Source organism: Pelobates fuscus, chromosome 1, assembly GCF_036172605.1.
Source record: "Pelobates fuscus isolate aPelFus1 chromosome 1, aPelFus1.pri, whole genome shotgun sequence".
NCBI classification, from domain to species: Eukaryota; Metazoa; Chordata; class Amphibia; order Anura; family Pelobatidae; genus Pelobates; species Pelobates fuscus.
The window spans coordinates 3,547,101-3,561,476 of record NC_086317.1 but is presented as its reverse complement, the minus strand read 5'-3'; the positions used below and the strand labels follow the sequence as shown (position 1 = coordinate 3,561,476).

Here is a 14,376-nt window from a genome sequence, read left to right as displayed (position 1 = left end):
GCGGGCCACACCTGGGGAGAGGGTTCCGGGGTGGCCCGGAGATACTGGAACCCGGGGTAGCCAGATCGCAGACTTGACAAACATTGATGGAGTGACGACAGGGACCCACGGGGCCAACGCACACAGAGGGGCGACGACACCGGGGGTGACCTCAAGCCCACTCACTAAGCACACCCCGGAGCCAAGACGAAGCGGACAGACCACTGACAGACAGGGAGCGCACAACACACACTACCCGCTGAAATAGAGACCAAATGGACGGGGGGGATTGAACGGGAGGGGGAGGCGAGGGAGGGATCCGGGTCATGACATAGAGTAATAGGCCTCTACAGGCAAGCTTCACGATGTCCACAGCTAGTTGGCCAAAACTTTGTTATCGTTTTGATAGACTCGTTGTCTAATGTATGCAATGTTAATGTTAATGTTTAATGTTGTTCTCGATGATATTGCTAAATTTCGTTGACTTTACTCCCACACAGGCCACGAGGCCACACAACCTCGGGCGAGGATTACGACACCAGCCACATACGAGACGCGCATTGGAGCCACAGGGGATCGACACGGGTCTGTGACGGCAGTAGGTGACCAAGGAGAGATCCGACGGTTACGGACCGGACTCAGACGCGCCCGCTAGGTGAGCCCTGACCTCCTTTCACTACCCCACGGGACGAGGCGTCAATCCAAGGTGGGCTGCCCACACGGGTCTCAAGTGGAACCGTGCGCCGCAGCTCCCCGACGCCTACACCCAGACGCCACCGTAAGGTGACGAGACCTATACACCCCCCTACCCCTGACACCTCCCCCTACACCACGCCCCTATACCCCCTCCCTCACCCCGCACCCCCCCCCAATACTGACGGAGAGACCCCACTAGGCAAAACATGGCACTGACCCCCGCCCCCCTCACTATCATGACTGTCAACGCCAGGGGACTCAACCAGCCCGAAAAACGGACTGGAGCCCTGAGGGACTTCCATGCCCGCAGGGCCTCAGTGGTCATGATCCAGGAGACACACTTCAGGAAAGGTGACAGACCGAAACTGACGGACCACCACTACCCGCACGGATACTTTAGCGACTTCCAAGGAGGCAAATCTAGAGGGACTGCCATCCTCATTAACAAACGAGTGCCGTTCCAGGAGGGGGGGTGCCTCACCGACGACGAAGGTAGATACCTTTTCCTCAAGGGCAAGATAGCCGAGCAGACTTACACATTTGCAACCATCTACGCCCCTAACAGACGTCAGTGCCGCTTCCTACTCCAGACACTACGCAAACTCCACACGTTCGCTGAGGGGACACTGGTACTAGGGGGGGACTTTAACATCACACTGGACCCAACCTGGGACTGCTCCTCCGGCACGTCCCATACCCCACCACAACAGCTACACTCCCTCAAGTCACTCCTTAGATCACACCGGCTGGTAGACTGCTGGAGAGCTCATCATCCCGACGAAAAAGACTACACACACTTCTCCCACCCCCACCAGACATACTCCAGAATAGATCACTTCTACACCACACAACACGCGTTACCTCTAGTGGAAGACGCGACGATTGGTGTGGCGACGTGGTCGGACCACGCACCCGTTACCCTACGCTTAAAATCCCCGCTCTACCGCCCCTCCATCACTAAATGGAGACTCAATGAGTATCTCCTGACCAGAACAGACCTCACAAACTACATCGGAGGAAAAATCAAGGACTATTTCCTAGACAACCCCCCAACAGAGACGTCCCCGACGCTTAGATGGGAAGCCCACAAATGCGTGATTCGGGGACACTTTATACAACAAGGGGCCCTACTCAAGAAACGCTCCGAGGCCCGCCTGACCCAGATCCTGACGGACATCCAACACGAGGAAGACCTAAACAAACACTCACAACACTCCACACACCAAACGAAACTCCTACAGCTGAGACGCGAGTTAACCTCGCTGCTCCACTCTAAATTCCACAGGGACGCGATAAGACACAAAGCGTTCTTTTCCATACACGGGAACAAGAGCGGAAAACTTTTGGCCAAGATGCTTACCAAAAAGAGACAGCTCACATACATCGACAAAATCAGAGATAAAAGCGGTAAACTCCATCGCCTCCCGACCGACATACTGACCACTATAAGGACGTACTACGCGGACCTTTACTCCCTGCCACAACCACACACGGAGACGGCGAAAACACGACTACGAGACAAAATACGCACATATCTCACCACCCACACATCCCCGACTATAGATGACACAACTGCAGCACTGCTAGACGAACCTATCACTCTGTCAGAGCTGGCACAGGCGATCAAACAAACCAAACCGGGCAAGAGCCCAGGCCCTGACGGCCTCCCATTAAAATACTACAAGACCTTCTCGGACAGTTTATACCAGCCACTAGTAGACTCCTTTAACGCGGTGAGAGAGGGCCAACACATCCCCAAACAAGCCCTGACAGCCCACATCACCATAATCCCCAAGGAGGGCAAGGATGGGGAACACTGCGGGAATTACAGGCCAATCTCCCTCATCAATTGCGATGTCAAACTCCTTGCAAAGATCCTGGCGTCGCGGCTACAATCGCACATCCCCAGGCTGGTCCACCCAGACCAGGTCGGGTTTGTGGGAGGTCGTGAGGCCAGGGACAACACCATTCGCACACTCACCCTCATGCACGGCAGGGGGGCGGGAGCCGGGGGCCTTCTCCTGCTGTCCACGGACGCGGAGAAGGCCTTCGACAGAGTCGGTTGGACATACCTTTTCGACACCCTGACACACGCGGGCCTGGGAACCCACATGATGCGCTGGATCACCGCCCTATACCATGAGCCGACGGCACACGTCCTGGTTAACGGCGCGCTGACCCCCGAACTCACAATACACAACGGCACCAGACAGGGCTGCCCCTTATCCCCACTTTTGTTTGTCCTAGCCTTAGAACCATTCCTGACACATATCAGGAGCAACATTGACATCACAGGCATCACGACGGGCGACGTCCACCATAAAGTGGCCGCCTTCGCAGACGACCTGTTATTCTTTATCACCAACCCAGAAATAACCTTGCCCAACATCCAACAGGCCTTTAAGGAATTCGGAGAGATCTCCAACTTAAAAATCAACTATGCTAAATCCCACATCCTGAACGTCAATATCCCCAAAAGACGCGCTGACCCCCTACGCCAGAGCTTCCCATTCCAATGGGCTGACCAAAAAATCAGGTACCTAGGAACCTGGCTGACTAGGGACAGCAAAGACCTCTTCCAAGCCAACTTCGCCACCACACTCACCACCTTCCAGAAAGACATGAAAGAATGGGCACACCCACACATATCCTGGCTCGGGAGAGTCCAGGTCATCAAAATGAATTTCCTCCCACGCCTACTATACCTCTTTCAAACCATCCCAATTAAACTCCCCGGGGCGTTTTTTGCCACACTAAACACAGCCATGATCAAATACATCTGGGACGGTAGACGTCCCAGGATGAAAACCACCACCCTAATGAAACCAAAAAACATGGGGGGCCTAGCACTGCCGGACTTCCGCTCATACCACACGGCCACACATCTCCAGAGGGTGATGGAATGGACGAAAAGCGGAGTCCATAAAATGTGGAAAATAGCGGAGGAATCGGAAGCGAGCATGCCGCTCGCAACCATACCCTGGGGCAGGAAGGACCCAGACACCCGAGCCATGTCCCCGTACATTAAATCCACTCTGGACATCTGGCGCAAAACGGCGAAAACACATAGCTTGGCACCCTACCCATCCCCCCTGACACCTCTGGTACATAACGCAGACTTCCAACCGGGCTTCGACCCGAAAGCCTTTCAAAACACCCCCCAGACCCCGATTCCGAGACTGCACCACGTCATCACCAACGGCAAATGCACACCACTAACATCCATGCTAGGAGGTGAGACACCCACCTTCACACAATGCTTCAAACACGCTCAACTTACCGCCTTCATACGCACCCTACCGCAAGGCACCGCACTCACCAGGACCCGGACAGCGTTCGAGACACTGTGCGATAGCCCAGACCCAACGACACACGGGGTCTCCCTCATATACACATTATTACTAACAGGGACACCTACTGCTAAACCTTTATTCATGGGGAAATGGGAAGCGGCACTGAACACGACATTCACAGACGCAGAATGGGAGCAGATATGCTACCTCACCCACCACTGCTCGACACACAGCAAGACCCAGGAGACAGCATTCAAACTCCTGACAAACTGGTACCGCACCCCACACCTCCTCCACAACATAGACCCAGAACACACCAATCTCTGCTGGAGGTGCGAGAAGGAAACAGGGACCGCAATCCACGTATGGTGGGAATGCGAAATAATTAGACCATACTGGGAAGACATACACAAAATTGTAAAGATGTTCTCGGACGCCCCCCCCCCCCTGGAACCGGCAGCAATGCTCCTTCACCACACCACAGTATCTAAATCCAAATACAAGAGGTCTATGACGGTTAGGATCCTAAACGTAGCTAAACAGATAGTCCCCCTCTACTGGAAACAAAAGACCGCACCCCCGCTGAGGGTATGGTTTGCCAAGATGGAAGAACTTAGGGCCATAGAAAACCTGCTCATGTCAGCCTCAGACAAACCCCAGACATACGCTGAGACCTGGACATTGTGGCTCCTTGAAACCGCCAAGGACACCTTCCTGGACAAGCTCAAAGACAGAGACACGACTGGACCCCGACCCCCCCCTCCCCCCCCCACCACGGCTTAGACTGAACGCGACTCGAGACTGGAACCCAGGACCGGCCCACCCTGGAGCTCCAATGCGCACCTCCATTCTACTAAAATAAAGACACGTTCACTCTGCGCTGCTACCTACACAGCAGCACTCAACATATCACGCTTTCAGACACAGGTTTAAGTATACCACAGCGGTCACACGCAACGCCCCGCTGTGGCACACATAGCTAACAGATCCCGAACGGGAAGGAGACCTAATACCAAGTACTGCAACACTCCTCCCAGAAGGTGCATACTACCATGAGCCTCGAACACACACTAGGGATGCAAATAATCCAAGCACACGAAACTTGACTAACATAACGCTGCATGCCCACATGTTATACGGGACCTGCGAGACAGACATTACAAGGGGCCTGCGAGCCCAACTGAACATGCAAAAGTACTGCCCTCAACAAGGGACAGGGCACACATTATGCTCTTGCTCAAACACCTGTGACACTGTATCAACCTGTTTACTTACCCATGAGGGCCTGCGAGCCCGAGATCTTTTTGATACTGATCGTTAAACCTGTCTGCATATTCTAACTTGACTAGAGACCTGCGAGTCTCCAAACTTTGAACGTAAACAAAACAAAAATAAAAATTATATTTACAAAAAAAAAGAAGGGAGGTACCTATTTGGGCCTATACCCCTAACTTGCCAGTACTCTATGGCCTAGAAGAATGAAACGTATGTGAACTACAACGTGAGCAGGCTTACGTACCTGGTAGTATGTATGAAGTTTTGAGATTCGACAGGTATGAAAACCTGGATAAACCTAAAAAGGGATAGAGTGAGAATGGATCCTGTGAGACCTGTGTAATCTGTATAGGCTGGGATTAGGGCTTCTAGCAGTATGTGTGGGAGGTGTAAAATCTATGAGTATGATAGTGACATGACTGCCCATGCTTGGTGACAAGCGTTACGCTGAGTCCGATACCTGGCAGCAGGAGATTGGCCGTGTAATGTGTATATATGGAAGGTGATCAGATGATATGCATGTCACTAAACTGATCTGGGAATGCAAGGGACTTTTTAATGTGAAGTGACAATATGCAGAATCATAAATGTTGCTGTAAAGTGACGTATGAATGTATGAACCAGAACGTGTGATTCAAAAACCGAAAGTCTTGTGAGACGTATATGCCGTGTTCTTGAATACTCGTGTTACGTCGTCTGAGTGTGTCAAGAAAAGGCCTGAGTTTGTAAATGCCATGTGAAATTATGTGAAATGACAATCTATGCAGAAAATGTAACGTGACGTATGAGTGGTTGAACCAATGCGTGTGATTCAACCCGAAACCCTCTGTGGAAGGTAGGACCGTGTTCTTATATACTCGTGGTATATCGTATGAGTATGATAAGAAATGGCCTTGTGGCGAAACCAACTTCGCCACTGTGAACTGGAGAAGCCTGGTTGCTAGCCTCCTGCCCTGCGACTATGGCCCCTGGACATATTTGGGGCATATTGTATTTTATTGTGCGACTGCTGGCCCTTTAAGAACTGTCTGGGGACATATTGAGACTTTGGGTAACAATACCCTTTAAGACTATGGCCCCTGAAAACGTATGGACTTTTATTGTGTGTGTATGGCCCTTTAAGAACCGTCTGGGGACATATTGTGACTTTGCTGAACAATGCCCCTTTAAGACTATGTCCCCAGACCGGTAAAATAACTTGTTCCTGGCTTTCCCCCACTTGGTTCAGTAAATAGGGCTTACTGAACCAAGTACCACACAGGCGGACCACCCAGAAGTTAAAGTGTGCAGGCAATTTACCTCCCAGGCTGTGAGGTTACAGCAGGTCAATTGCACGTGGCGGCGGCCATCTTGGTTTCCTCGAATGCGGTCAGCGGTGTATGCTAAAGATTCTGTGGAACTAAAATCGGCTACACATTCTGCCGAACACCGCTGACCCTTACCTTCTCCCATACTGAACTTGCAGCTCCAGAGACTAAGTCCCGTTCGAAATGGGACTTAGTCGTTTTTTCGCATGAAATTGACCGACCGCACAGCCCAAATCTATGGAACTGTTTTGGGCAGGAAATTGTGCTTGCGGTCGGTCATAAAGGACTTCCAGCTAACTTTTGATCCGCTGGAGGGATTTGGCTGATTTTTGGAAGGGTTTATGTTTGATGTATGCTGAGTCTGAATATGTAACTTTTATTGAAATTGAATGTATGGTTTTAAAGTTACAGTGTGTATGTGAAAACTGTATTTTTATTGTATGTAATAATTGGTTTAACTGTTTATCTAAGGGGAGGGAATGTGTGGGAGGTACATCCATGTGATTGGTTAATTTCATCCTCCCCCTGGGAGTGTCCTGTATGTACTTGTTTGTAATAAAAGCCAGACTGGGTGTCCCAGTCCTGAGTTCCTGCTTAACCCTCAAAATGAAGTGTCGTCTCGTTCTTGGGGGGAATGGGATTGTATGCTGACTGCCAAGAGTGTAAGCGGATTGTATGCTTTTCTTGTTCAGCTGTTCCAGTTCGGAGTGTTATTTCGTATCCAGATCGGGAGTTTGGTGTTCTGCAGTAGCTGTGCCTGTCTCTAGAAAAGGGGATTATCGCCTAAACGGATTTTTCCCCTTTTATGCTGAAACGTTCCGTTACAGGCCTGAATAGTTAGTGCCATGTAATCGTAATGTACATGGTTGTAATAACATCATATCTCCATTATACTCTTTGAAAATAGGACCGTGTCCTTGAACTCGTGGTAGGTCGTACGAGCATGACAGAAAAAGGAGCCGTAATGTAGGCTAACCAGAACAGTAATATACATGTAATATCTGCATTGTAAAATAAAATAACTATTATTATTAAAACCATATATATATAATAAGCAAACTGAAACAAAATAGACAACCTAAGATCGTGTAAAATAAGTATTTGAAAGTTTAACCGATTACTGTGCAGGAAACGTGTGATTGGTTGGATCAGTACGTGTGATTCAACCCGAGTATGCATGAAAAGGAATTAAATCCTTGTGTGTCATGGTTAACAACAAAGAAATGAGGCCTGTAACGTAGGCTGATTTAATTGTAATGAAATGGAAAACTCCAGTAAGCGTGGGAGTCCAATGTCTATACAGAAATGTTAGCTGGTTTCATACCCTGATGTAATAAGTGATACCATAAAAATAGCATGAAAATGGTCTGTCTATTTAGCCAAGCAACTTCTTAACCAAATGTAAATACATGAAATGATGAAATGTAACTCACGAAAAAGATCTATGTGAATACATAGCAGAATAACCGAATCTTAGTATGAAGGGAAACAGAAGTTAGCATGAATAGCTTAACCGTATGCATTTTAATGCGAACAGCAATCGTGCATCGAATATACTAGGAATAAGTGCCGAACGGAAAACATAACCGAAATGACAATCGTTTAAATGAAGCAAGGTTGGTTTTTACATGAAATGCAATAATGTCTGAGAAGCCTGTAGTACACTGAATGACCGGTAGGGGTCAGTGTGTAGGCGAAAATGCAGTGGTTCGATGGTTTGTACATGAAATGCAATAATGTCTAAGAAGCCTGTAGTACACTGAATGACCGGTAGGGGTCAGTGTGTGGGTGAAAATGCAGTGGTTCGTTGGTTTGTACATGAAATGCGATAATGTCTAAGAAGCCTGTAGTACACCCAAAGACCGGTAGGGGGTTTAAACGAATGATATGCATGAACATGCAATGGTTTTAGAACAGACTTAGACAAAATGCAGCCGTAAAGTGAGTACCTGACCCGTGCATGGTGCCGTGGGACTGATGCCTGGCATAACGGGTAGGTTGACTTACAGTTTGTGAGTCACTTGGACACCATCCACGGCGATGGATTGAAGAAAGAAGGTAGTAGGCCGGAAAAGCCTGTGGCTGGATTCCTGACACAGCTCTGCTTAAAAACCTCATGGAGTAATCAGGTAAAATGGCGTCTGGATGACCCGGAAGTGGAAATGATGCAGCGCTGACCTCGAACGATATGGAGCCAGGTAAGGGGTGTCCCTTAAGTAGGGAAGAGGTGGGTCATACGCCCCTCCCACAATTACAGGCCAAAAGGCCTTAATACATATATATATCTCAATCAACTGAAGACAAGAAGAAATTAAGAAGATTTAACTGTGACGATTCCATACCAGTTTTTACAGAGCGACAACCCAGCGCTGAAGGACATCCCCGCTGGAATGAGTACCGTATTTATCGGCGTATAACACGCACCTCATTTTAAGAAGGAAATTCCAGGAAATGTCCCCCCCTCATCCCATAGTGTCGTCCCCCCCCTCCCATAGTATTATCCACCCCCTCCCATAGTATTCCCCCCCCTCATCCCATAGTGTCCCCCCCTCCCCTTGTCCCATAATTACTTACCTGTCTTGAAGCGTGGGCCGGCTTCACAGCGCGCACCGCAGTACAGGAACTTCAATTTCAGGTTCCGGTTTCCGGCGGGACTGAAAGGAAGTGCGCACACTGAGTGCACACTTCCTTTCAGTCCCGCCGGAAACCGGAACCTGAAATTGAAGTTCCTGTACCGTGGTGCGCGCTGAACACCGACCCACGCTTCAAGACAGGTAAGTAATTATGGTATATCGGCGTATAACACGCACACATCATTTCCCCCCTATTTTCAGGGAGAAAAAGTGCGTGTTATACGCCGATAAATACGGTAAATAAAAGGTTTGTCCATGCCGGGGAGGGCCGCAAGGTGTATTCCATACACTATAGAATCCCTTTAAACGTTCCCTTGTTTAGTTTAGAATACAAAACACGTTGCTAAAGCTCCTGCTATTGTCTCCATAGTGCTTATGGTGGCAGCACTGCTACAGAGAACAACCTAATAGCACAATGCGTTCCAAGCACTGGGACCACCCAAACCCGAGGTGGACAACTGGTCTAGAGATACATCCAACTGCTACAGGAACACTCTAACACGGCATAGCAACAGTGTCTTAGCAACTACGCCATAGCAACAGCAGCAAATCAACCACACCAAGCCTTGAAGGGAACTACTGTAACAGGAGATCCCCATGCGCGCACACACACACACCCCCCCGTGTCCTTATACTATATGGCAATACCCAGCCCAGCATAGAACTCAGAGCTCCATCAGCTGTTCCATGGCCATTTGAAACAGGTAGCCTTCTGGAAGACTCGGTTCCCTTCCACCCCATGCTTAATTCTACATTTATAGATAGTCTCCCACACAACTTTCAACCTCTTGAAATTGAAAGGTGCAAACACTGATCATCACACCCTTCCAATCTCTTAACTCTATAGAACACATACCCTCTCTCCCTACAGATAGATATCTCACACACTAATACTATATACTTTTTGTTTAATTTTTGTTTTTCACAATTTGTTTCATTTTCAACTACACACCTCATACCACTAACATGAATCCAAATATAACCATACTGATATTCTTAATAACCCCTTTTTCAATTCAATTTTGTTCACACCACTACCAGCATAAGCACACACCTCAAACTGGAACACAAATTATCATACACCATGGCATGCTCTGCTCCTGTAACTTATCTGCTGAGTGCTGGTGGAGAGTTCTAAAAAATAGCCCTCCTATCCCCACCTCACATAATTATAAAGTATCCCATTCAATATATGGCCAAACAAAAATGATGTCCAAATTCCTATTCCTTATGTTACTTGCCCTTGCAAATGATGTGGAGTCTAACCCTGGTCCCCCAGCTAATTCTAGTCCTAATCTCCCCACTAAAAAAGGCCTCTCTTTTGTGCACTGCAACATCCGTAGCTTACTCCCTAAACTGGATGCACTGCAAGCCTGGTGTTCCCATTACAAACCAAAAATCATAGTGCTCTCAGAATCTTGGTTAACGACTAATATACCAGACACCGCCATTGCAATACCGGGGTATTTATGTTTTAGAAATGACAGAGCAAAGAGAGGAGGAGGCATTGTTATTTATGTTGACAATTCCATAAAGTTTACCCCTTTACAAAACCTTAGTCCTCCTGCCACCTTTGATTTCCTCTCTGGCACAATTGAGATCCCGTGCAGTAAATCAATCATTATTGCAGGAATCTACCGCCCACCTAGCTCCCCTGTGCATTCCCTTTCTGACATAGCCCATCTCCTTAGTGAAACCATAGCTCAAAACCCTAAAAGTGAACTGTTGGTCTTTGGAGATTTTAATATTGATTGGCTGAATCCTAAAAATAATAGTTCTTGCACGCTTTTTAAGACTTTGCAGCCAACGCAATTAATCTCCTCCCCAACTCGCATAAACATTAAAAGCCTTAACCATACCCTGCTAGATTGGATTCTCTCCACTTCTCCTGATAGAATCCAGGAGGCCGGTGTTCTCCCAAACACTTTCAGTGATCACTGTTTAGTGTACTGTGTGCGCAAAATAAAGGCTATTAAATCCTCTCCCAAGGTTAAAATAACTAGGTCCTTCAAAAAATTTAATCTTGAATCCTTTCTAAAGGACATCAAGAACCTCCCATGGCACAGATTAAACATTATCCCGGATCTAGACTGTGCTGTTGAATTCTTTCAGTCTGAACTCCTACAAGTTTGGAATTTGCATGCCCCGCTGCGTAAGGTGAGAGTAAAAGGAGCACATATGAACTGGATCACAGCTGACCTCATCCAAATGTACCAGTTTCGGGATTCTTTGTTGTCAAAGTTTAAGCGTACTGGCTCTATGAATGATCACTGTGCGTATAGACAATGGCGAAATATATGCACAAAACAAACAAAATTGGCCAAGGCCCAATATTTCTGTGAAAATCTCAACAATAAACTATCAGACCCTAGAAACCTTTGGAAAGTCATAAATAAACTACAAACTCCCCCAATCCACTCCCAACCCTCCACTGTCAAAGTAGACAACCAAACCCTGAAACTTCCCTTAGATGTAGCAAATGCCTTTAACAATTATTTTGTCGGATGCTCCACTGCCCTGATTGCCAAGCTAATAAATGGCACGCATCCTGAAACTACAAATGTGGATCAGGTCTCACTAAATTTGCAAAGTCCCAATATAGACAAGTTCATTTTTAGACCTGTACCTGTTAGTGTTGTTAATAATCACCGTAATAATTTAAAAATGAAAAACCAGTCCGGACCTGACCAAATCCCAGCAATGCTGTTGAAGCTCAGTGCGCCGGCAATTGCTAAACCCGTCGCAACCCTAATTAACGAATCCTTGGTGTCTGGATACATCCCCAAACTTTGGAAGACTGCGAGAGTAGTGCCTATCCATAAAAGTGGTGACACTACTTTGGTTTCTAACCATCGCCCTATATCATTGCTCCCGGTATTGTCAAAAATCTTAGAAAAATGTGTCCATACGCAACTATGTGAGTATTACCAACAATCAATACAGAGCACCGCATTTGTGGAACGACCTCCCGCACAAATTAAAATCTTCCCTAAGCCTAAAGTCCTTTAAGAGATCCCTCTCTACATACCTCAAAACAGAATGCACCTGTCATGGTTGATTATATATTTCCTACCTGTTCTATGTTAAATTTTTTATATATTGTGTATTAATATTGTTTTTGTATTTTATTGTACACTAACTGTATCAATGCAATGATTTGTGGACCCAGGACACTTGAAAACTAGAGAAATCGCAATGTATCTTTCCTGGTAAAATATTTTATAAATAAATAAATCTATATAGACATGCTGGCAGGAGCCAATTATTATTACCAACTATAACCACTGACAAGGATTGTCCTATCTCTTCATCCCATCCATTATTACTCTGTAAAGGGCTCCTGTCTACCCATCACCTGTGCAGCTGAAAAGTTTGCATACCCCGGCAGAAATTATGAAATTTTGGCATTGATAGGGGTTTGGCTCATTTTAAAATCATAATGGTAACAGAAATCCCCCAAATAGACACGGTCAGAAGTTTATATACCCTTGAATATTTGGCCTTGTTACAGACACTAAGAGTTCATATACATTTGGGATCATTTTAGGTCAATCAAAAGGGGTTTAATTAGCCCTCCCCTTTGATATCCCTGTGGTAAATATTATTGGGATAACTTAATATACAATAATCTCTTGGTTCCATCAGCCCTTAGGGGGATTACCAAAATCTTTGGGACACAAGGTACTAAGGGGAAGGTTATGTTACGCTGTTCACAGGAATAATTGAATAATTACACATTCCCCCTTTTAGTCTCCGAGTGCAGATTATGGACACTAAGCCACATTTTATTTCCAGACACATACTGGAAAGCTACGAGTAAGATAGGAGGGGTGATATTTCTTTTGGGTTAGTATAATAAAGAGTAAAATTCTGTTCTAATTAACTTATCAGAATGTTAATATTAATTAAACTACTCTAACCTGCCCACGATTCGAACGCACTGCACTAAACAGTGGATTTCTCCGATTTGTATACAGCTGTGGTTTAGGCGTTGATAGAATGGGGGACTTGGAACTGAATAAAGGATTTATCCGAACTTTAGCATTCCATCATTCCTCGGGTGTTTTCGGGGTTAACTTTGATAGATTGAAGGGTGTGGGCTCGTTCCTCCGATGTATATAGTTCCGGAATCTCTTTGTAAGCCCAGGAGTGGTGCGAAAAGCGTCCATGGCTTCACTTTCTTTGTCTGGTAGACTTCTTGGGCGGTCTCTCCCCTGTTTAGCAGTTGCGGGTAGTCTGGCTATTTGGTAATTATACTTTTTTGGGGGGACGGGGGGGATTTCTCGTTTTTGGCATACCGTGTCACCTTATCTACAAAAGGTCATTTTTTATGCTTGTACTACCGTAGCATTTCTAAGGACTGTCGTTTCAGTGTGATCCATTGTGTACTTTCTCAGTTAAATCTTTTTAGAATACAGTTTTCCTGGTGGGCTGTTTGGAATTTTACACGTGTGCCGACTATTGTGCTAATGACGTGAAGTATTTATTATATGATTGTGTCATTCTATTATATTTACAGTTGAATATGAATCCCAGAAGAAATAAAAGAACTGTGTTTCGCCTGCTCACTCGTGTCTTCTTTAAAGATGGTTCATATATTACCAATTCTCCAAGGGTGTGCACAACTGTAGCGTCATTCATGAAAAAGACATGAATGACACTACTCCATATTCAGATTCATGGCATTTCCCAATTATAAATCATTGGCTCCCACCTGTGTGCATACACTAACAGCCCCCCACAGGCCTTGGTCACCCCCCCTGCACCCCTGGCTCTGTCCCAAAACACTAAGCCACATCCTCTCATTCCCAGTACCCCTTCCTGCCACGCTTGTACGTACCAATATAAATGACAGATTTTATTCTACCCATCACAGAGCTGTATATTAATAAATCTCACCTTTTATGGTTCATCACATACATGCAGAGCGGATACGCAGGGATTTCAGCCAGGCCAGACAGAGCAAGGTTTAAGTAAATATTTCCTCCTAAATCTCCCACACTTAGAGTCAGTCCATAGTACACCAAACTGCAGACAAACCTGCAACAGAGAGAGAGAGGGTGGGAATCTATTACCATATAATACAAGGCAATACAATAAACAGTACTGTGCTTCAATAGAACAGACCCCCTAATTATATAGAGAAACGGCGGCCAGGAACACAACCAGGCCTCCTGAACACACCAATGTCCC

The 14,376-nt window shown here is 46.5% G+C and overlaps 1 protein-coding gene across 2 annotated transcripts in view; it reads right to left on the bottom strand.

Moving 5' to 3' along the window:
* Positions 1 to 14,376, bottom strand: part of SLC22A15 (solute carrier family 22 member 15) — a 62,299-nt gene that overhangs the window by 14,370 nt on the left and 33,553 nt on the right. For both annotated transcript variants that reach the window (XM_063445841.1, XM_063445833.1), the window contains exon 8: positions 14,083 to 14,223. In XM_063445841.1, the coding sequence (XP_063301911.1) occupies positions 14,083 to 14,223 (141 nt within the window). The remainder of the gene's footprint in view (positions 1 to 14,082; positions 14,224 to 14,376) is intronic.